Genomic DNA, 23,078 nt, shown 5'->3' with positions numbered 1-23,078 from the left:
AATCTTTTCGGTTCCTAACTCCAAGGTAAGGATTATGGGTGCATGATCACTGATTGTTATTGAGCCAATTTTACAATCTACCGCTTTATATGTATATTGTTTGAGAACACAAAGCATGTCTATACGTGAGTAACTCCCATGCACGTTCGAAAAAAAACTATAATCCCTCCCCCTCGGATTTTTATGTCTCCATGAGTCTACTAATCCTAACTCCACAAGCATATTATTTAATATTTTGTTTTTTTTTGTTTGGTTGTACTCATCTGGTGATCTATCCAGCCTCCCATCAAGGACCGCATTGAAATCACCACCTAGTATTATCATACCTTTGGCATTTTCTGCAATTATATTTGTAATGTCTCTGAAGAAAGAGTAATCATCTTCTGTTGGTGCATAAATATTTATAATCGATACTACCATCCCACTTATTGTACCAATTACCATTACATATCTCCCCAATGTATCTTGGATAACGTTTTCCACAGAGAAAACTACAGATAGCGATTCCTCTCCTTTTCCCATAGGAGGCACTAAATACCTCACCAACCCACTCTCTTCTAAGCTTTTTTTGTTCAGTTTCCACCAGATGCGTTTCCTGAATCAATGCAACTCCACATCCTAAATTTTTGAGTTGGCTCAGAATGTTTCTCCTCTTTATGGGATGATTTAAACTGTGGACGTTATAACTTACTATCTTTAAATTAGTCATTATCCCACGTTGTGTAATCTACTAGTTGCTTTCTATACCATTTTTGTTTCTTGCTCTGGTTAGCCTGTGAATATCCGCTGTACTCAATTTACTAGGATGCGATGCAACAATAAAAAACATTTGCCAAACTAACAAATCAATAGACTTCCGGTGACGCCATGACAGTGAAGGCTGTGTAGTCGATCTGCTCCCGGGAGGCCCTCTTCAAACCAGCCATAAGAAAGATAAATACCGTGATAAACGAGGAGAAAGGAGTGCTAACGGCTGTCTGAACATGATGGGTCGACATAAGGCGTCCGAGCGCAGAGGAAAAAGAACGAATGAAGGTCAGAAACTGACAAACTCCCCGCAAGATGATGCAGAGCCCGACAAGAAAGGCCCGTTAATTCTCTCCGAGTTGCGGGAGTTGAGAAAAGAACATAAAAATGCCTCAGAAGATAAAAAACAGAGATTAACGAGAGTGGAGGATAAAATCGTAAGATTAAACGAGAACTTACCAGTTTGAAGTTTGATCTTTATTTTATGAGGAGTTACGTCGAGAGATTACGTGAAGACCCCGCCAGCATGCATGCGCGACATTCTTCAAAGCAGCGGTGTGGAATCACAGTAATAGTAATGAAATAAGCATAGTAAGATAAGAAGAACTAGGATACCAGCTGACCTTTATAAGTGTGTGGGCGTGGAGGGCACGTAATCCTTCGACGTAACTCCCCATAAAATTAAGATCAAACTTCAAACTGGTAAGTTCTCGTTTAATCTTACTATTTTACTTCGGAGTCACGTGAATGACTACGTGAAGATTTTAAAGATCTGTGATTTCAAGCCGTGGGACAAATCCATGCTTCACTCACTGCCAAAGTCATCCAAGGGGGGTAGTATGTTATCATAATTAAACATGAATCAATTTTTTAAAAACAATAACGATTTAATTTTTAAACAAGGAAAATAATGCTCCCTCGGGCTAAATTATATTCCAGAACTTAAAATTCTTTCTGACAACACTACAGGTTTGGCGATCGGCTTATTATGAAATATTTGGAAAGTCTTTTCCGTAGACCATCCTGCTGTCGTCAGAATATGGTCCATTGGTACCTCCATATTAATGGCCGCCGATGTTGCTGCTGCCCTGGTGGAGTGAGATTTAAAAATGTCAGTATCCACCCCAGCAGCCCCCAGAACCTGTCTGAGCCATCTTGAGATGGTCTGTACTGACACCCGACCATGAGGCTCTTTGAAGCCAACCCATAATGCCATTTTGCTTCCTCTTAAGGCTTTTGTTGTCCTAAGATAAAGCAGTAAGTGTGTCATGACACACAAACGGGGGTCAGGTGGGTATGCCCGGAATTCCAAACTCAGTCCCGAAGTTCCCGGTCTACTCTATTTGACCAGCTCCAAGATCCAGAAGGTTATCTTGTCAGTTGATGTTTTCATATTGTCCAATCTTAATTTGTATAGGGACTGGACTCTTTGAGCTGAGACCAAAGCCATCAGCATGACTGTTTTTAGTGTGAGCTGTTCCAGGGACAGGGACATTGCTGGTGACCAACCCCTTAGCAATGTCAGTACAACACTGACGTCCCAGATCTGGGTGTACCTTGGTCTGGGGGATTGGTATTGTAGATACCCCTCATTAGATTGGCAACTAGAGGGTGGGATCCTATGGACTGCTGTCCTGGTGCCTGCCATAAATATGCTGACAGAGCACTCCTAGCACTGTTAATAGTGCTGTAACTCAGTCCTTCATCAAAGTGAAGGCTGGATAGGAACTCCAGGACGTTGGTAATTGTAGCTAATTTGTATGCTACCCCAGTCCTTGAGCAGTACGCTTCCCACTTCCGAATGTTGGAGAGGTACTGCTTCTTAGTCGATTCTCGGTAGGCCGCCGTGATCAAGCCCATGGTCCTGTCCGATAATCCCAGATCCAACAAAGGTGTTTTCAAATTCTGCAAGCCAACAGATTTATCCTGTCATGGCATGGATGACTTTCACCCGTAACAGGATGGACCAAAAGATCTGGTCTTTTGGAAATGGTCATGAGTGGTTCAGAAACCATGTCGAGGACCACAGGGAACCATGGCTGTGTAGGCCAATCAGGTACTACCAAAATACCTGAAGCTGAGTCCATTTGTATTTTGCGTAGGACCCGACTGATGAGGCAGAAGGGGGGAAAGGCATAGAAAAACAATTTCCCCCAATTCAGCGAAAAGGCGTCCATTGCTGCTGCCTCAGGGTCTGGTTCCCAAGCGACATATGTTGGTAACTGGTGATTCAGTCTGGGTGCAAAGAGATCGATATAAGGTGTACCATACCGCATTGTAATATCAGCAAATACTTTGTCGTTCAACATCCATTCGGTGTTGTCATTAAATTTCCGTGACCTGGTGTCTGCCACTGTATTGAGCTTACCTGGTAGGTTAGTTGCTGACAGCCAAATATGTCTGTCGACACACCATTGCCAGATTGTGTTGACCAAATCGTCACACGATATCGATTTTATTCCACCCATATGATTAATATGCCACCACCATGGTATTATCAATTTGTAGGCGGACATGCAAATGGTGCATAGCTGAACAGTAAGCTTTTAGCCCATAAAACGCACCTAACATTTCTAAGTAATTTATACCCAGTGTCTGTAGTAGTAATGATTCTTGTATGTTCCATCTACCACCAGTACTAGATATAGTTGCTCCCCAGCCCTGAGCACTGGCATCCATTTGTAATGTGAATGATGGGTTACTGGTAATGATGGGGCTGGAACTATGCTAAAGATTTTCCTTCCACCATTGTAACTCTGAAATTGCTTTGGCTGGTAATTGCATAGGTCGATCAAAATGACCTGTATGTTGTTTTAGCGCTTGCACCTTTGCCCTTTGTAAATTTTGGTAATGCAAAGGTCCAAATTGAGTAGCTGGAAATGCTGCTACTAATTTCTCAATTACTTTTACCACCTGTCAAATAGATGGTTGATTAGTTACAATCAATTTGTTGCAGGCTTCCACCAAATCTGCTGCTTTGTCCTTTGGCAATGTTACAGACATGTGAACAGAGTTATTTGTGAATCCCAGATAGTCCATAGTTGTGGATGGTGTCAACTTAGATTTATCTGGATGTATGATAAACCCCAGTGTTTCAAACAGACGTTTGATAGCTAAAACTGTTGATTTAGCTAATTTCAGGGTTTCCCCCACAATCAATATATCATCAAGATATGCCATAACAATATGTTTTTGTTTCCTTGTTATTGCCAAGGCTGGTTTCAATATCTTGGTAAATAGTCTTGAGGCTGATGTTAAGCCATTAGGCAACGCTTTATACTGCCATCATTGCCCCATCCAGTTAAATTTTAGGTATCTATGATGATCCTTATGAATGGGTACTGAATAGTATGCATCTTTTAAATCAATGCATGCCATGGAGTATCCTTCGGAAACTAATTGTTTGGCAGTAACAAATGTTTCCATTTTGAAATGTATATACTTAACAAAAGTATTCAGTCTAGTTAAGTCAATGATGATTCGACATCCACCATCTTTCTTGGTTTTTGTAAAAATGTTCGATACAAATTCCAGAGAGTCATGCTCTGTTCTCTCTATAACTCCTTTAGCATGTAACCTCGCCAGTTCTGCATGTCCTACGAATTTCTCCCATTGTGAGAGTACAAACTCCCTGTCAGGTACATGTTGAACTGGTGGCATACTTTTTTGGATGAAATCAATTTTGTATCCCTGAATATTTTGTAGTATATATTTATCAAATGTAATAGTCCTCCATGCTTCCTAAAACAAGTGTAACCTTCCCCCTGTTGGTACAGGACCTACACCTTTTATGTTCTGGAAGGAACTAGACACACCTACCTCCATGGATACCGGTAGTATGTTCATTTCTTCGGCCTGTTTCTTCACTGGTCGAGGCGCCGGGGTGTGGGGTTGGCGCATCTTCCATGAGGCCCGCTCAGGGCCTTGGCCTAAAAAAGATCTCAGTGGTTGATGTGCGGCCCTCATGCTTTCACCAGCACCCTGGTATTGATGCCTGCTGGTGGATGCATAGGGGTGCTGCCGCCTGGGGTGTGTGGTTTTGCACGTTCCTGCAACTGCCCTCGTAAGCCCAACGACTTTAGACTCTTCGTCCAGTTCTTTTACTTGCTTGGACAAGTCTTTTCCAAACAGCAGTATCTGTGGCTGTGCAGTTGCAGTTTTGCACAACCCTGCGAATTTGGGATTGAGGGCAGGTTTGATGGCGTTCTTCCGTAGGCAGTTTATTTCATACTGTGTATTACACAGTAGGGCCAGTGTGTCCTGTTGGTTATCCATCATTTCGACCCCATCAACGGAACGAGCGTAGGACGTTATGGCTGAAGTCAGAAGTTTTAATACTTTCAGGAGCTTCACCTCCTGGGGCCTTATGCCCAGCCCAATGTACCCCCAGATTTGGCTGTTGACGGCGGGTACATTTAGCCAGATGCAGTTCTCTGGAGGTATATATTTGCCCATTGTTTCATTGACTACCTGTTCCTGCAGAGGGTGGAAGGACAGGTAGTCAATACTGGCTGCCAGTTTCATCTGCAATGGCTGTCCCGCTCCCGGTGGTACCGCAAACCTGTTGACCACTCCCAGCAGCTCTTCCTGGTCCTGCACCCCCAGCACATTACTGGTATCTTCAGCCACGAGCCCCTCTTCCAGGCCAGCCCAGCCCTGGCCCCCAACGCACCCCTCTGTCGAGGGAGATGCGATAGACAGCGCCGAATACGGTGCTGTTGTGGGTGTGCGAGCGCTCCCATGGCGAGCTTGCTCCATCTCCCGGAGCAAGTCTCGCTGGAGTATCTGCTCCATCAACCGCTCCATGCGGGATAGACGGTCACCTTTGCTGCTCTCGGGCAGCTCGTCCTCCTGACCGGACTAGTCAAAGTCTATTGGCCGGACCGACTTCTGCTTCGCCTTGCCTCCAACCCGCTGTGTTGGTTCGAGCTGAGCACCTTGCGGAGTTGGGCTCGGCTGAGCAGTGTTAGAGTTGGTGACTGTGGACCGCAGGGAATGTTATCCCGGTGCCGTGGGTCGCACCCCACTGCCGGAACCTTCCTGGTCCACCAGTCGTACGGGACGCGACCATCTTTACTTTCCTTCCCTTGTCCATGTTTGCTGAAACACAGAACACAGCAAGGGTTCGAAATAAATAATCTCAGAATAAGATTAATTTACCTGCAGGTCCCGTTTTAAACTTTGCCGCGGGAGAGCTCTTCCCCTGCCCGTCGCTGTTGCACTGCGTGAGACGCTATGTTGCGCATACGTGCTGGCGGGGTCTTCACGTAGTCACTCACGTGACTCCGAAGTAAAATGAAGGATTTAACAGCTCGAATGGAAAAGCTGGAAGGAAATTTGAAGGAAATGGAGGTCAGAGTAAGTTCAACAGAAGATAAGGAAATGAGACACGAGAAAATGATTAACTACCTGTTACAGAGAGAAGCTAAGTTAGCAGAGAAATGCCTGGACCTGGAAAATCGAGCAAGGCGTAAGAATGTGCGGATATATGTAGTCACAGAGAGAAAGGAAAAAAAAAATGTTCCAATTTGTAAATGATCTGCTGAGGAATTCCCTAGAACTCCCGGAAGATTTAACCATTAAGATAGAGAGAGCACATAGGTCCCTCGCAGCTAGACTGAGTGCAGAGCTAGCCCCACCAAGATCTATAATAGTCAGATTTTTAGACTATAATACGAAAGATCTCGTGTTGCAACAGGCTTGGAAGCAGCGAAAGATAATATATGATGGGGACCGAGTGTATTTTGATCAAGACTACTCGCCAGAAGTCCAGATAAAGCGTAAGGAGGTACGACAGGTGTTTAAGCAACTGCGGGAGAAAAATATTAAAGCCAAGTCTCCATTCCCGGCACAGCTCAAGATCTTCCTAGATTCTGGAGTTAAATCCTTCAGGACATTGACTGAGGCAGTACCTACACTGGAGAATATGGGAATTTACATCAGATTGGAGTCAAGACATGTGTTGAATAGAGGACTGCTGTGAGACCACTGGTCAGGGGGGACGAATAAAGCATAAAGCAAGGGGCCAGAGAGGATTGGAAAATCTGTCAGAGGAAAATCTTCGCACCATATTGGGTATCATAGGAGATGGACTATAGACAGGTTTGAAATAACCACAGAAACGTGGGTCATATGGGCAAATGGCAAAATATCTGAAAGAGACCATTGAGTTAATGAAGTGGACAATTAACATCTATACGATCAGATAATAGTATAGGAGACAAATAAGATGTAAATAGTTTGTACATATACTCTCTGGTTTTGTTTGTTGTCTTGATGAAGGGTAATTATGCCACGTTTTACAGCACATATACGGCTGGTTTTGTAATGTAGTATATTTTCTAATTGATTTAAATGTACTATCAAAGAGAGGGACTGAGGGGGGCTCTCTCGGGGGGGGGGGGGGGGGGGGGGGGGGGGGGGGGGGGGGGGGGGGGAAGATACCTGCCATCTATTTTGTTTATATTTGTAATTCAAAAGTCCCAAAGTGGGATTTAGAGCAACCTTACTGTAGTTGCAACCAAACAATAAGTGGGTTACCCAGGAGAGACCTAGTCACATTTCTTCGCCTTTTTACGAAGAGCTGGTACACCAGTTAGTTCAGGTTGTCCAGATGGGTTTGTTAGGTAGGTACCTTTTTTTTAAATATATTTTTTGTCATATGTGTAATGTTTTATTGTCAACACCAAAATTTCAAAGGCATTATTATTGTTAAATCATCGACTCTGAAAATCGTCTCCTGGAGTTCTCCACTATTAGAAATTGGCCAAAGCCTTTCCACCTTTTGCTGAATTGTGATAGAATAGTATTCATTGGAGTGCAGGTCTAATAGTACTCAAAAAGCATGGCACCCTCCAGGACAGAAAAATCCACTTGACGGGCATCCATGCACTATCTTAAAAGTTCTCTCTCTTCATCCTCAATGCACCATGGCTATAGTATATGCTTTTTTTTAATAAAATTCACTACAGCTACTCAGCTAGACTATTTCAAAAGATCCACTATCCCAGGAATCAATTTGTTGAAACTAGAATATCATCAGACATCTGTCCCTAAGTCTGAACACAATACAGGATATTCCAAATGCACGAGTCTTTCATGTACCTATTATATTAGCTTTCCTAACTAAAATCTCCTACCACTGTACTCTTCATTTGTGACCAACAAAAGAATCTGTCATCACTTTTCAGGAAATAACACATCAGTAATCACATGCATGGATTGCATGACTGCACTGATGGTAAATGAAAGTGATTTGTAGAAAGTCTATATCCTGCTTTTGCATCGTGCAGTACAGCATACAGCATGTTTATCTATCTAGAGATGCAGTTATCCAATTTAAATTTGGTGTGCCAAGTTGTTAGAGAATTCACCATATAATGTTAAATCCAATTAGGTATCAATGGTATTATTTATCAGTAAGCTTTACAACAATAATATAATTCCAGTGATAATAAGTTTCTCTTTCAAAAAGCAAAAATTCTAATTTCAGCATCAATTATTTTTTATATTTTTTCTGCCCCTATAAATATCAGTTATCTGCACTAAATAAACCCAACTGATTTTCAAAACAACATTGTCAGTAACAGATGTTCCTAACCATATTACATTGCTAAGCTTCAATGTATTACTCCGTACCTTATGTCCTTTATGTGCTTGGACTAACCAAAAACAGTTTGATATTTCATTTGGATTTAAGGTTGCTCTATATTCAAATTTCCCAATAATTTTGGTTGGTGAAGCAATCAACATTCTTCCACATGTAACTGCAAAATAAAGAAAAAAAGCAATATGCTAAAAGCATGAGCTTTTCAATTTTATATCAATAATCAAGAGCCACATACAAATTATTATAACAAGGTATTACCAAATCGATACTTAGCACTGAATCCTTTCGAGTGTTTAAAATGTCCTGAGACAAACACAATTAATAACTGATGATCGGAAGAGATGACTGCTGGAGCCATTTTGCCACAAACTGGTCCTTTAAGGATTCGTGAATGAACAGTAGAACCATCATAAATTTTTAGATTATCTCGATAGCAGCCTACATATATCTGGATATGAAAGAAATTAAATTCCAAGATGATCTGTAATTAGAAATAAAATTCCATATTAAGTTCTAAACTTTGACTAGGAATTATAACAAGAAATAATGATCAGTTATAATTACAATAAAGGTTCATAGCACACAAAGTTGGTGCAACATCCCTGAAAAGTGGAACTGTGAATTATTCTTTTGCCAAAATATTCTTACACATTTTGTATGACACAGCGGAGAACTTTATACTCTTTACGTTCTTAAGACAATTCTTATCAAAAATTCAGATGCGTTTGTCAAATCTAAAGTTGAAATTTGTGTCATTAAAATTCCAAAATATTCTCCACTTTATCAAACGTGGCAGAAACCAAATGGAATCTTGATACAGGTGCACAACCTTTTATCCGAAAGCCTTGGGACCAGACACTTGTCGGATTTCGGACATTTTCGGATTTCCGAATGGAAGATTTTTAGCGTAGATTAGGTAGGTAGCGCGGGCGGCTTGAAAAGTCTGGAGCGACTGCCTCCTCCCCGGAGACCGGGGAATCATTGTAAATCATTGCATAAATGTTAGTCAGTTAGTTTGGAGGGATTTTATGTGGTGGTGGTGGTGGGGTGGGTGGGTGAAGGGGTAAACTTTAATTCTTAGTCCCCTACCTGGTCGGCGACTCCCAACATCGCGGAGCTGGGGGCTCCGTCCGGCTGCGGGCGGCGCCGGTTGTAGCTCCGACCCCGGCAACTCGACCCCTGGCTGCGAGGCGCTCCAAATCCAGCGCCGCCCGCAGCCCCCAGCTCCGCGAACGTTGGGAGAAGGCGGCCTCAGCGCCCTGGAGCTTACCGCACAGCGACCCGGTAAGGCATTGCCCGCTTCCCGCTGGTATCCCAGCGCTGCGACGCCGCCGACTCCCAACATTTGCGGAGCCTCGCAGCCAGGGGTAGAGTTGTCGGGGTCGGAGCTACAACCGGCGCCGCCCGCAGCCCCAGCGGAGCTTACTGCACGGCGACCCGGTAAGGCATTGACCGCTCCCCGCCTCTCCGACCAGGTAGGGGACTAAGAATTAAAGTTTACCCCTTCAACCCCCCCCCCCCCCTTCACATAAAAGTCCTCCAAACTAACTGACTAATATTTAAGCAATGATTTACAGATGTTTAAGTGTCTCCCCGGGATCCGGGGAGGAGGCAGCCGCTACAGTAGTACAGACCTGGGTTGACCGTGGGTCGTTTCGGGTCAAGTTTGGCGCCAAACGCGAGCTTTGGTGTGCAGACGACATCCTGGAAAAAATGGCCGGTTTTCGGAGTTTTTCGGTTTCCAGAACACCGGATAAAAGGTTGTGCACCTGTACTTCCAAATGGTAGCTCAATATGACAATAAAAATGACTTCCAAGATATAGATTTGAGTAGTGAAGATGGAACAACCAAATTACAATACGAGATTTTATGTTCTAAAGTATCAAGTATTTTGATTTGATTAGCTGCTTTAGGAGCAAGGAGGTCCGACTGCAGTTATACAAGGCCCTGGTAAGACCACACCTGGAGTATTGAACCAGCGTAGGTTCACCAGGTTAATTCCTGGATGGCGGGACTGACATATGATGAAAGAATGGGTCTACGGGACTTGTATTCACTGGAATACAAGTTGCGGGGTTGAGGATGACCTGGAGCGGAGCTTTACATCGCCCGGCGCGGCTTTAAATGGTCGCGGGACTTGCTAGTGCCCGCCAGGGGCTCCAACATCAAGACCCGGAGCGTGGCCTTGCATTGCCCGGCGCGGCTTTAATGGCCGCGGGACTTACTTACCATCGCCCGCCAGGGGCTTTGACTCTGATATCGGGAGGAGAATGGCGAGTGCAGGGGTGAGATAAGACTTTGCCTTCCATCACAGTGAGGAGGAGATTCGCTGTGATGGATGTTTGTGTAAATCGTGTTGTGTCTTGGTTCTTCTACTTGTTTGTATGAATGCAGAAACTAAATTTCGTTTGAACCTCAATGAGGTTCAAATGACAACAAATAAATTGTATTGTATTGTATTAGAAGGATGAGAGGGAATCTTATAGAAACATATTAAATTCTTAAGGGATTGGACAAGCTAGATGCAGGAAAAAATTTCCCGATGTTGGGGGAATCACATTTGAAGAATAAGGGGTAGGCCATTTAGGACTGAGATGAGGAAAAACCTTTTCACCTAAAGTTGTGAATCTGTGGAATTATCTGCCACAGAAGGCAGTGGAGCCAATTCACTGTATGTTTTCAAGAGAGGGATAGATTTAGCTGTTAGGGCTAACGGATTCAAGGGGTATGGGGAAAAAGCAGGAACAGGGTACTAATTTTGGATGATCAGCTATTATCATATTGAATGGTGGTGCTGGCTTGAGGGGCCGAATGACCTATTCCTGCACCTATTTTCTATGTTTCTATATATTTGAGACTGAAATCAACACCAATTTCTGAGATTCAATGTTACAGTCAATGTGCATTAATTATTGTGAAATCAAAACTCAATTGGGGCCTTTTGATACCTTCATTTTCTGCTGGATTACATTTTAAATATAAATGCCAAGTGTGAACATAATCATCAAATGATACAACAAAAAAGGCCATTTGACATGTGGCATAGTTATCCAATTAGTTTTACTTTCCAGCTCTTTTGCCATCAATTATTTCCCCCAGGACTCTCATCAACTTTAACATTCTGTTTGTTAACATTAATCCCATTGAGTTGCTAACTGATTCTAATTGACAATATGCCTCGGAGGTCCACCTTAACAATGACTCAATCTTGACAATTAGAAACATCTCAAATTCTTGTGTAAAGCCAAATTTTTCCTGAGGCTCATATTTCTAATCTTGTATACATAAGATTCATTTCTTGCAGTCCTACTCTCCATTGAATAACATTTGGGGGAATTGCAAAGATGTTTTCAAGACAGTTAGATTTAACTCTTAGGGCTAAGGGATGCGGGGAAAAAGCCGGAACGGGGTACTGATTTTGGATGATCAGCCATGATCATATTGAATGGCGGTGCTGGCTCGAAGAGCCGAATTGCCTACTCCTGCACCTTTTTCTATGTTTCTATTGGTTACCTTTTTCTATGTTTCTATTGGTTACCAGGAAAGCTATAAAATGCTGGTTAATAACATCCTTTGAATGTTCAGTGGGTTGGTGGAAACTGTGTAGTAATATATTTTAACAAAGTTGGAGCCATAGCATATCTATTACTACAAAATGTAACATCTATGCTGTGTTGTGTATCTGATGTTTTGACACGCTGAGTCCCTCTTTGTTCTCTCCTCAGGTTCCTCTCTGTTCTCTTGACGGCTCCCCCATGCCAGGTCCCTCTGTTTTCAGCATCCTCTTCCCCAATTGCAATTCTCAATCCCAAATTTGCTTCTACATATTGTTCTGTTCCTGTTTTCCGGGAATCTGCCATTCATGTATCTATGGCATTGAAGGTGACTTACTATATTTGTTTTCAGAATGTGTATTTCACTGGCATTGTTCTTCTGTATCTGCCCGAGAGAAGATACTGCTCAGCCATCTTCTTGAAGTGATACACTTTCAGTAAAGGTAAAGCAATTTGTGTAGTTCCTCTAGTTGAGTTTCTGATCATTTGACCTCCAGCTGATGATGAGTGACTAGGCAATGACTATGTTATTTAATGTCCTTCCAGATAATTTGTTGTTGCTGTTAATATGTTCCTAGAGCCATGAATTGCTTACTACAGATAGCCTGATTCTCAGAAGCAAAAAGGAGATTACTGCTGCCCAGAACACAATAGGCATTGTGCCTGATTTGATGTCTTATGTCATTTTGGTGAGAAAAACCAAAGCAGGACACACCACAGTAAATGGTAGAGCCCTAGGGAGTGTTATCGAACACAGAAAAACCTGGGGTACATTTATGCTGTTCCATAAAAGTGAAGGTTCTGTTTGGCATGCTTGCCTTCATTGGTCAGGGTATTGAGTACAGAAGTTGGGATGTCATGTTACAGCTGTAAAAAATGTTAGTAGGGCCATATTTGGATTAGTGTGAATAGTTCTGGTCTCCCTGCCAATAAATTGGAATGCCATTAAACTGGAAAAGTAATTACAAAGATGTTTGATGGTCTTGAGGTTTGAGTTATAAGGATAGACTGGGACTTTTTCCCCTTGGAACAATGGAGGCTTTGGTGGTGTCCTTATCAAAGTTTATGAAATCATAAGGGGCATAGTTAAGGCGAACAGTCTTTTCCTGACGGTACGGGAGTTGAAAATTAGAGGGCATATGTTTAAGATGAGAGGCAAAAGATGTAAATGGTAACTTGAGTGAACCTTTTAACATACAGAATGGCACATATGTGGAATGCACTGCCAGAGGAAGTGGTAGAGGCAGGTACAATTACAACATTTAAAAGACACAAGGACAGGTTCACGGATTATAATTCTAGCTTTACTTTTTTAAGTTGATTTGGCCTTCTCGACCTTACTGTTCAGAGTGGTGGCAAGATTAGCTGGATTGGCCCCTTTGGGATGGAGTCACGTCAAGTTCCTGTCAATGACGCCAAGTCATGCTCCTGTCAAGGATTCAGTTATGGTTGAGAAGTTTCTTCCAACAGCTTCTTTGATGCAGATAAGTTCACCCACATTCCTGAATGAGATGGGGCCATGGATAAGTTTTACAGTGCTGAAAAACCTGCACATTGCATGGCTGTCAGAATTTCCCTGGTTCTCACCTTTTATCCCATCAACCAAGGTTTCAAGGTTTAAGGTCAGCTTATTGTCACATGTACCAATTAAGGTACAGTGAAATTCGAATTACCATACTAAAAAAACCCAACAAGACACACAACTACATAAAGTTAACATAAATATCCTCCACAGCAAATTCCCCACGTTCCTCACTATGATGGGAGGCAATAAAGTCCAATTTTCTTCCTTTTTTATTCTCCCGCAGCCAGTGGTCGAAGCCCCTGCGTCGGGGCGGTCGAAGCTCCTGCGGCTTGACGTTCCCAAAGTCGGACTCGAACCAGACACCTGCAGTTCCGTGATGTTAAAGTCCACAGGCTCCTAGCCGATCCCCGACAGGGATCATGAGTTCCGTGATGTTAAGTCCGCAGGCTCCTGCGGTGGAGTTCTCGAAGTAGGTCTCCAGTAAATGCCGCTAACTCCTCGATGTTAGGCCACAAAATTGCAACTCCGTCGAGGTAAGAGATTAGAAAAAGTTTCCCCGAACTCCCCCACCCCCCAAATAAAACAAGCTAAAGAACACTAAAAACATACATTTAATACATACAAACAAACAACAAAGAAGGGACAGAATGAGATCTTTCTGGTTCTCCACTCTGCCATGGACTACTTGGACGATAGGAATCTCGTCTGTCAAGCTGTTGTTCATCAACTACAGAGCGTTCAACATCATCATCCCCTCCACACTTGTTATCAAACTCAGGAAACTTGGACTTTACTCATCCCGATGAAACTGGATTCTTAACTTCATTGGCAGACCACAATCAGCACGTATTAGCAACACTTCCTCCTCGAGAATCACCTCGAGTGCACCTCAGTCCACTGCTCTACTCACTCTTTACCCACAAAAACATAGCTTAACAAGTTGCAACACCCATCCTTAAATTCGCTAACAACATCAAGAGTGTTGGACAAATAACGGGTAATGATGAGTCAGGGTAGAGGAGGGAATTAGGAAATCTGATTGAATGGTGCCAGAATAACAAACTTGCTCTCAATGTTAACAAGATCAAGAAGCTGATTGTTGATCTTAGAAGGGGAAAACAAAGGATCAACAAGCCTGTCTTCATTGGCAGGTTGGCACTGGAGAGAGTCATTAATTGCAAGTTCTTGGGTGTATGCATCTCCGTTGATCTGTTCTGGGTCCAGCATATTGATGCAATCATAAAGAAAACCCATCAATGCTTCTACTTCCTAAGAAAAATCAGGAGATTTGGTATGTCGACGAATACGCTGTTGAATTTCTACTGGTGTAAGGTAAAGAGCATATTAACTGGTTGCATCATACAGCAACTTGAATGAAGGAGATTACAAAAGTGATGGACACCACCTGGTCCATCACAGATACTTACTACACAACAATCGAACAAATCTATAGGTGGAGCTGAGTCAAAAAGGCAGTCAGCATCATCAAAGACTCACACTACCCTGGTCATGCTTTCATTGCGTACAGGAAAGTGGTACAGAGTCTGAAAAATGTGACCACCAGATTCAAGAATAACTTATTCCTAACATATCTAGCTCTAACATATCTATACCTAACAACTATCAAGCTTTTGAGCATTACACAATACTATGACTATTACACAACTATGAACTACCTCTGGTTGCACTGACGCCTTGAGACTTTTTGCACTAGTATTGGGGTTATTAATGTATTGAATGTTTGTTCATTATACATTATTTATGTGTATTGTATTTGTAGGCCTGTTATGCTGCTGCTGTTTGCAGTCCTGTTATGTTGTTGTCAGTACATATGACAATTAAATACCATTGACTCTTGAGTCTCGGCTACACTGGTGTGAGTAGGAACAATTAACTGTGCACGGCATGTTGTAAAACATTGAGAAACATTCAATATGGGGAAGGGGGAAACTGCCTTTCAGGATCCCTACCTGGTCGGAGAGGCAGCTTTTCGCCGGGCTGCAGCTTCGACCTGTCCTCATTGCCTACCAGCGGGCCTGGAGCGGCGTTTCCTGTCGAGGACCGCCCAGAACCTCGGCTTTGGCGACGGCACAGCGCTGGAGCGCTATCGTGGAGTGGGCGATGCCTTGCCTAGGTCGCCGCGCTGGAGCTCCGGTGAGCTGAGACCGCCGGGAACAACATCGCGGAGCTGCGGGACTGTGGAGCAACCAGCTGTGGGCGGCGGCGCCGAACTTTACACCGGGAGCCTGGGATCTCGCGACGAGATCGCCAGTTGTGGAGCTCCATCCGGTGCGGCCTTGTCGGCTTTGGAAGCCGCGGCCTCCAGTACGGAGGCGGCCGCACCACCACCCGGCGAGAACGGCCAGGAACATCGGGCTTCCGTAGAGGCAACTGTGGAGGCCTCAATAGGCCCGGCTATGGGTGAACTGGGGTTGGGGACTGGACTTTGTGCCTTCCCTCATGGTGGGAGCCATTGTGGGAGGATGTTCTTTGTGTTTAAGACTCTCATTGGTGTTATGTCTGTATTCTTTTTTTGTGTGCTGCGAAGTGGCAAAAAGCATTTCACTTCATTACACCTCGGTGTATGTGAATGTGACTAATAAAAACCTTTGAATACTTTGAATATATCGGTACTTAAAAACCTAAAAAAAATGTTAAATGTTAAAATAGTTCTGAAGGTCATGATAAAAACACATCAAATGATTTGCAAAGCATAAATAAATATATGCATGTTTTGAATGTTTTCACAAATCTATATTACCAGTTCATCAGAGATTATAAAAAAAGAAATGCTTTCTACATTTTTAGATCATCTAAGGATCTTAGCAGCTTTTTATCCATTCAAACTAAAAGGAAAAGATTGGATATGTCTCCTGCTGCCCAGCGCCTGATATTCCATCAAATTCAGTTGGTAGATTTTGTGCATCATTGTTTAAGTTCTAGCTCCCACGTTGTTTCATTAGATCAGCAGTAGGCTAACCAACAGTGAAATGCTGACAGCAACTTAAGGATTTCCTCATTCACATGTGCAGAAAACCCACAATTGTTGACAGGTGAGGTAATATCAGGCCTTTTGCCAGTTTTTCCCCTGCAAATTCCTGGCTGTTATATCTTAACGTTCTCTGTACCATTTAATTACATATGTAATGATCTGAATTTAGAAACTGGTTGAGTAAGTAACAAACTTGCTGATTATGCAAAAAATAATACAGAAAATAAAGACTGTAAAAGACCGTACAAGCTGACAAGATGGGCTGCTGGATCACAAAAATAATTTTAAAAGGCAATTGATTTTTCGTTGTGATCTAAGTAATAATTCATGGATAAAAAAATGAAAACCTATTCCATGGGAGTACAATTTATTTTAGTGTCTCTATTCCGTGAAGACTATTTCATTTAATAAAATGTTTATGTTTTTTAGGCAGCTCTCACGCACCTTATGTTGCCAAGGTGCCCGGATCATCCACTTGCATTGAGCATAATCAGGATATAAATCTGGATAATGTGGAGAGATGAAACTTCCATAATTTTCAGTCAGTAAATTTCCACATACATCTGAAAAATGAAATCAAAATATATTAAAGTAATGTTACAAACATAAAACAACAATGTTATTTATGGATGGCATGAGGGTTTATTATTCTGTTAAAAAGCCAAACAATGTACTATATACCATTGATTACATTTATACATTGTATATAAATTGACTCCTGATTTTTTTACAATGGTACTTTATTGGTCACATTTACTGAGGTACAGTGAAATTATTTTTTTGTATACAGTTCAGTTCAGTACAAGTATCACTTGTCAATGGTTCTGTTTCTGGATGATGTTAAACAAACTAGAAAATATTTAAAATAATATTAAATTGGTTCAGCCTACAGAGTAGCATTGTTTCCTAGGCTCGTTTTCATACATATCAACAGTGAGGTTGGGGAGGGGAGGCAAACTTGTAGTTAGCAATTATGCAGCCTGCATTCCTAAAAGGGGATGTAGACAAAAGGAATTGCAGATGCTGGTTTACAAAAAAAGACACTAAGTGTTAGTCTGAAGGTTACCAACCCGAAAAGTCACCTATCCACAATATTAAGTCATGCCTGACTTGTTGAGTTACTCCAGCACTGTGTCTCTCTCTAAAAGGGGAATTGTATTGACACTGAATAACTAATGGGAGTCATTTAAACATTTTATTTCAAGTGTGATATCTTGAGGAATAGTTAAATATAGAAAAATATGCATATCACAAACATTACAATGGCAGTATTGGTAGAAGTAATGTAAAGGAGATGTCTTATATTCATTAGGTGTCAGGAAGAGAAAGGAGTGTAGCATACTAGCTTGTGTAATTTGTGTGTTTGCCAGCTTTCGGGTTGGCATATTGGTGTCTTAACAGTTTACCATCTGGGTCTGAGAAGCATAGAATAAAGAGCGGGGGGGGGGGGGGGGGGGGGGGGGGGTGGTGGTACCGGGCTCTGGGGGGGGGGGGGGTGGGGTGGGAGTCTCACAGCCCCCGCCAGACTGACTGTCCAGGCGCAAACAGGGCAGCAAGCAAACTCAGCCGTGAGTATTCAACGCTAAACGCCAGGAGCGTGCGGTGTGTGTTTGTGTGGCTAGGAGGGGGCGAGAAAGGGTCCGATTTGTATGAAATCGACGGCATACCGGCCCACTTTGGTCGGGGGGAATAGAGTTAAAAGACCTGAAGCAGAAACGAAAGACAACAGGCCGGATAAGTGCGAGAGGGAGACCATCTGTGGATAAACAGATCTGGGGGTTGTGTTAACTCGTTCGGTGCCGGTACAACAGCAAACCAGGTTGGAGGTTTGAGTGTGTAAACATTTGTGTCGGGGTTAATGTCCGGGCCAGGTGGGATTTAACTGTGTGTGTGTGTGTGTGTCTGTCTGTGTGTGTGGCTGTTTGTGTGTGTGTGTGTCTGTCTGTGTATGTGTCTGTCTGAGTGTGTGGGTGACTCTGTGTCTGTGTATGTTTCTGTATCTGTGTGTGTCTGTCTCTGGCTGTGTGTGTGTGTTTCTGTGTCTCTGTGGCTGTGTGTGTGTGTGTCTCTCTATCTGCGTGTGTGTCTGGGTGTGTCTCTGTGTGTGTGTGTGTGGGGGGGGACAGTGGAAAGACAGAGAGAGGGTGAGATTTTCAGTTTGCAAACCACACGTTTTCAGTTAAGAGTTGGACACGATTACTGTCAATACGAGCAGCTCATGGAGCAGAGTCAGAATGAGAAACACTGCTCGGCTCTCACACACACACTCGGGGAGTGAACTGTAGATATAAACGTGGCTGGGGGTAGAGGAGTGTGGGGGGGGGAGAGAGAGAGAGGGAGAGAGAGAAAGGAGAGAGAAGAGAGGAGAGAGGAGAGAGAGAGAGAGAGAGAGAGAGAGAGAGAGAGAGAGAGGGGGAGAGAGATAGAGGGGGAGAGAGAGAGGAAATTGGAGAGAGAAGAGAGAGAGGAAGGGGGAAGGGAGAGGGAGAGAGGAAATTGGAGAGAGAGAGAGAGGAATGGGGGGAGGGAGAGGGAGAGAGAAGGTGGAGAGAGGGAGGAGAGAGAGAGAGAAGAGATAGAGAGAGAGGAAGGGAGAGGGAGAGAGAGAGAGAGAGAAAGGGGAAGGAGGGAGAGAGAGAGGGAGGGGAGAGAGAGAGAGAGAGGGTAGAGAGAGAGGGAGGGTAGAGAGAATTGGAGAGAGAGTTCTCCCTTCTGCCTCACCATCACTGTTGGCTGCCCTTTGTGAGGTGATTGGAGACCAAAACCAGTTACCCTTTAGATATCCCCCTGCCCCCCATCTCCCTCTCCCTACCTCTCACTACCTCCCTTTCCCTCCTTCTTTAGAGAGGGGGGGGAGGAAGAGGGAAGGGAGTGGGGAGAGGGCGGAGGGGAGAGAGGAGTGTGCATTGCTTGGTGGAGAAGAGGGATGTGGGAATGCTGTACGCAGATGGTGACTCACTCACACTGGGATCCCCTCCCCACCCTGTCATTGCACAGTCTATCTGACTCCCTGCACCCCACCCCTGACTAGAGGTCAAAGCCTCAGAATTAAAGGATGTTCTTTTAGGAAGGCGGTGAGGAGAAATTTCTTTAGACAGAGGGTGGTGAATCTGTGGAATTCTTTGCTACAGAGGGCTGTGGAGGCCAAGTCAGTGGATATTTTGAAAGCAGAGATAGATAGATTCTTGCTTAGTGCGGGTGTCAGGGATTATGGGGAGAAGGCAGGAGAATGGGGTTAGGAGGGAGAGATAGATCAGCCATGATCGAATGGCGGAGTAGACTTGATGGGCCGAATGGCCTAATTCTGCTCCTCTCAATTATGAACTTATGAACAAGTATTAATGACGCTGCGTTCCTTTGAATACAATTCACGTGGCGTCATTAACCCTTGTTCAAAACAGAATTACATTTACTGAGGAATGTAGATCGATGCATTAATGACACATTGAGAATTTCTTAAAACTCACCATCATGATTGAGGATTCTTCTTGGTGAGCTTCTTGGTCTGCAGTAGGTTAAATACAACTTTCGACAAAAATTCCGCAGCACAACAGGCTTGAGTGACAGAGCCGCCAGCTCAAGAATCCATTCATCCCACAATGTCTATACTAGCTCTCTGGAAACCAGTCCCTTCAGCCCACAACACCCATACTAGCGCTCCAGAATCTCTGCCTGCACGTGATCCATATCCTTCCATTCCTTGCACATCCATCTGCCTAACCAAAAAACATTATTTCAACCTCCAGATCCTGTGCTGAGGTAACTGACAAATCCTGCTCCACAGGTTCCTTGTCTCTCTTGTATTCACTTGATCTTCAAAGTCAACTCTCTGTGGACTCCAAGTAGGCTTCTGCTCAGGATGAAGAAGTGTGTGTCCGCTTTCCAGAGTTTCCACTTGAGCATGGCATTTTTCTGATCATGCCGTTTGAGCTATCTGCTAACATATTGCATCCTTTAGCTCCATAGATGATAAGTCATTAGTAGTGTCCCTTTGTCCATTGAGAGTAGCACTGAGCTAATGAATAGTATCTTGCTATTCAATGAGAATAGTAATCTGCTCTTGAGCAGTATCTCTCTATACTCTGTACTGACTGCACAATCTACAAAACTTAGAAGTGCATTCCACTCTGTAAAGGACCTGTCCCACTTAAGCGATTTTTTAGGCGACTACAGGCGACTAGGCTGTCGCTACATGGTCGCCAGGGTGTCGCCTGTATGGTCGTGAGTAGTCTCCTCAGTCGCCCAAAGAATCATAGCGTTTTTCTGGTCACTGCTGGATTTTGAAATGTTCAAATCGTTTTGGCGACAGTTGGCTTGACGCCAATGAGCATAGCAAGACTTCTCCTGATGTAGGTGGTCGTAGGTTGTCGCCAGGATGATGTAGGTTGTCGCTAGGTGACGTAGGTTGTCGCCAGGATGACGTAGGTTGTCGCTAGGTGACGTAGGTTGACGGCGGAGCTGACTTTGGCGTATTCCATTGGTGACTACCTACGTCAACCGGCGACAGGTACCGGCGGCTGAATTGTCTTAAGTTGTCACCGACAGCGTTGTACCTTGTCGTAGCTTGACCCGGGTGGACGTAGGTTGTCGCAGGAGTGGTCGTAGCTGGACGTCCTAATAGGTCGCCGGTAGCTTGACGTCGACCAGGTGGAAGGTTGTTGTAGACATTGTCGTAGACATTGTCATAGGGGGGGTCCAGTCGCTGGTTTTTCGGCGATCTGCTACGACTATGACAGTCACCTAAATGGGACAGGCCCATAATACCTCCTATACTTGGTGAGGCAGTCCAACAGTTCACAAAGCATCCTTACATGCGTTTCTAATAATCTTGTTGTGAAAACATCCTATTCATGATTTTCATCTAAGATTTCTGGGAGTTTAAATGTATGTAACCTCACCCTTGTTAATCATGACACCACATTATTTAGGCCTGATACATGTTAGTCTGCTAGTGCCTGGTGCACCGCCCAAATCACATGTGCTTTCAAACTAAAAATGACTGCAGTTTGAAAGTATTTTATAGGTTGTAAAGGCCTTTAGAACATTCTGAAAATGATGCAGAGGTGCTACATAAATGCAAGCCTTTCGAAGATGTTCTTTTACATCCATTGATTAGAAAATCCATCCTTGGATGTTTTTTAAGGAATCAGTCAAAGGAAGAGGACTTTCAAAAATGAGCATAAAAGGACATCACAATTTGCAATGGCTAATATTAGTGCAACATCATACTCTAAACTCAGTATTTATAACATTCATATTATAAACATATTTTACAATAGAATGAAAATAAACACAACATTTAGTTTCCCTACATAAGGAGGCACACAAAAATAAGTGGAGGGGCAGGTAGTGTAGAGAAAGGAGGGACTCTGCAGAAGGACAGATAGGTTGGGAGTGTGGGCAGAGAAGTGGCAGGTGGAAGATAGTGTTGCAATATGTGGAGTCATGCATTTTAGCAGTAGGAATAAAGGCATAGATTATTTTCTAAATGGGGAGAGAATCTAGAAATCAGAAGGACTTGATTCCCAAAAAGTTAATCTGCAAGTCAAATCGGTAGTAGAGAAAGTAAACGCAATGCTAGCATTTATTTCGAGAGGGCTTATATACAAAAACAGGGATGTAATGTTGGTCAGGCCGCATTTGGAATATTGGGCAATTTTGGGCGATCTGAGGATGTGCTGGCTCAGGAGAAGGTCCAGAGGAGGTTTACAATGATCCCAGGAATTAGTAGGTTAACATATGATGAACATTTGACGGCACTGGGCCTGTACTCGCTGGAGTTTAGAAGAATGAGGGGTGACCTCATTGAAACATACAGAATAGTGAAAGGCTTGGATAGAGTGTATGTGGTGAGGATGTTTCCACTAGTGGGGGAGTCTAGGACTAGAGGTCATAGCCTTAGAATTAAAAAATATTCTTTTAGGAAGGAAATGAGGAGGAATTTCTCTTGTCAGAGGGTGATGAATCTCTGGAATACTTTGCCGCAGAAGGCTGTGGAGGCCAAGTCAGTGGATATATTTAAGGCAGAGATTGATAGATTCTTGATTAATACAGGTGTCAGAGGTAATGGGGAGAAGGGAGGAGAATGGGGTAGGAGGGAGAGATAGATCAGCCATGATTGAATGGTGGAGTAGACCTGAGGGACCGAATGGCCTAAACCTTATCCTATCTTATGTCTGATTTATTTTGGTAACACCCACATCAGCAGAATTAAACCAGGCTTCCACTCAATTTCCGCAAATTAATAATGATAGAGTGGTAGCAGCTTTATAGAAATTCCTGGTTATAGTCACATCACACATCATCTCCCTGGTGGCTATTGTAAAATATGCAATTTGGAGGCACAGTTCCATTTGTAAAGAAATAGCTTCCTACACCTGCCTGAGATTAGAAGCTCTCCAGGGTTAGGTAATATGGTAACTGGATTTATGTCTTACTTTCCAGCAAAACATTAAGGTGAGTTTAAGTTCCTGTGTTCAAATAAACATTGAATTGTTACAGCACATCATTCAATATATAAATTCCACTGCAGCTCCTAATACAGCAATCCTGTCAGTCTCATTCTTTGGGGCAGCACAGTGGTAGGGTTGCTGCCTTACAGCGCCAGAGACCCAAGTTCGATCTTGACTACGGGTGCTGTATGTACGGAA

General features: G+C 43.4%; 1 protein-coding gene across 5 annotated transcripts in view; it reads right to left on the bottom strand.

Annotated features, from left to right (window-relative positions):
• LOC129705896 (hatching enzyme 1.2-like) overlaps positions 1-23,078 on the bottom strand; it is a 117,893-nt gene that overhangs the window by 16,986 nt on the left and 77,829 nt on the right. For 4 of the 5 annotated variants that reach the window (XM_055649795.1, XM_055649794.1, XM_055649796.1 and 1 more), the window contains 3 exons: positions 16,873-16,991; positions 8,615-8,837; positions 8,386-8,513 (listed from right to left, as the gene is read on the bottom strand). In XM_055649795.1, the coding sequence (XP_055505770.1) occupies positions 8,386-8,513; positions 8,615-8,837; positions 16,873-16,991 (470 nt within the window). The remainder of the gene's footprint in view (positions 1-8,385; positions 8,514-8,614; positions 8,838-16,872; positions 16,992-23,078) is intronic. The other variant, XM_055649797.1, reaches the window with a different exon arrangement.

The sequence above is a fragment of the Leucoraja erinacea genome, chromosome 18 (genome assembly GCF_028641065.1).
Source record: "Leucoraja erinacea ecotype New England chromosome 18, Leri_hhj_1, whole genome shotgun sequence".
Lineage (NCBI taxonomy): Eukaryota > Metazoa > Chordata > Chondrichthyes > Rajiformes > Rajidae > Leucoraja > Leucoraja erinaceus.
This window is presented reverse-complemented; position numbering and strand designations above follow the sequence as displayed.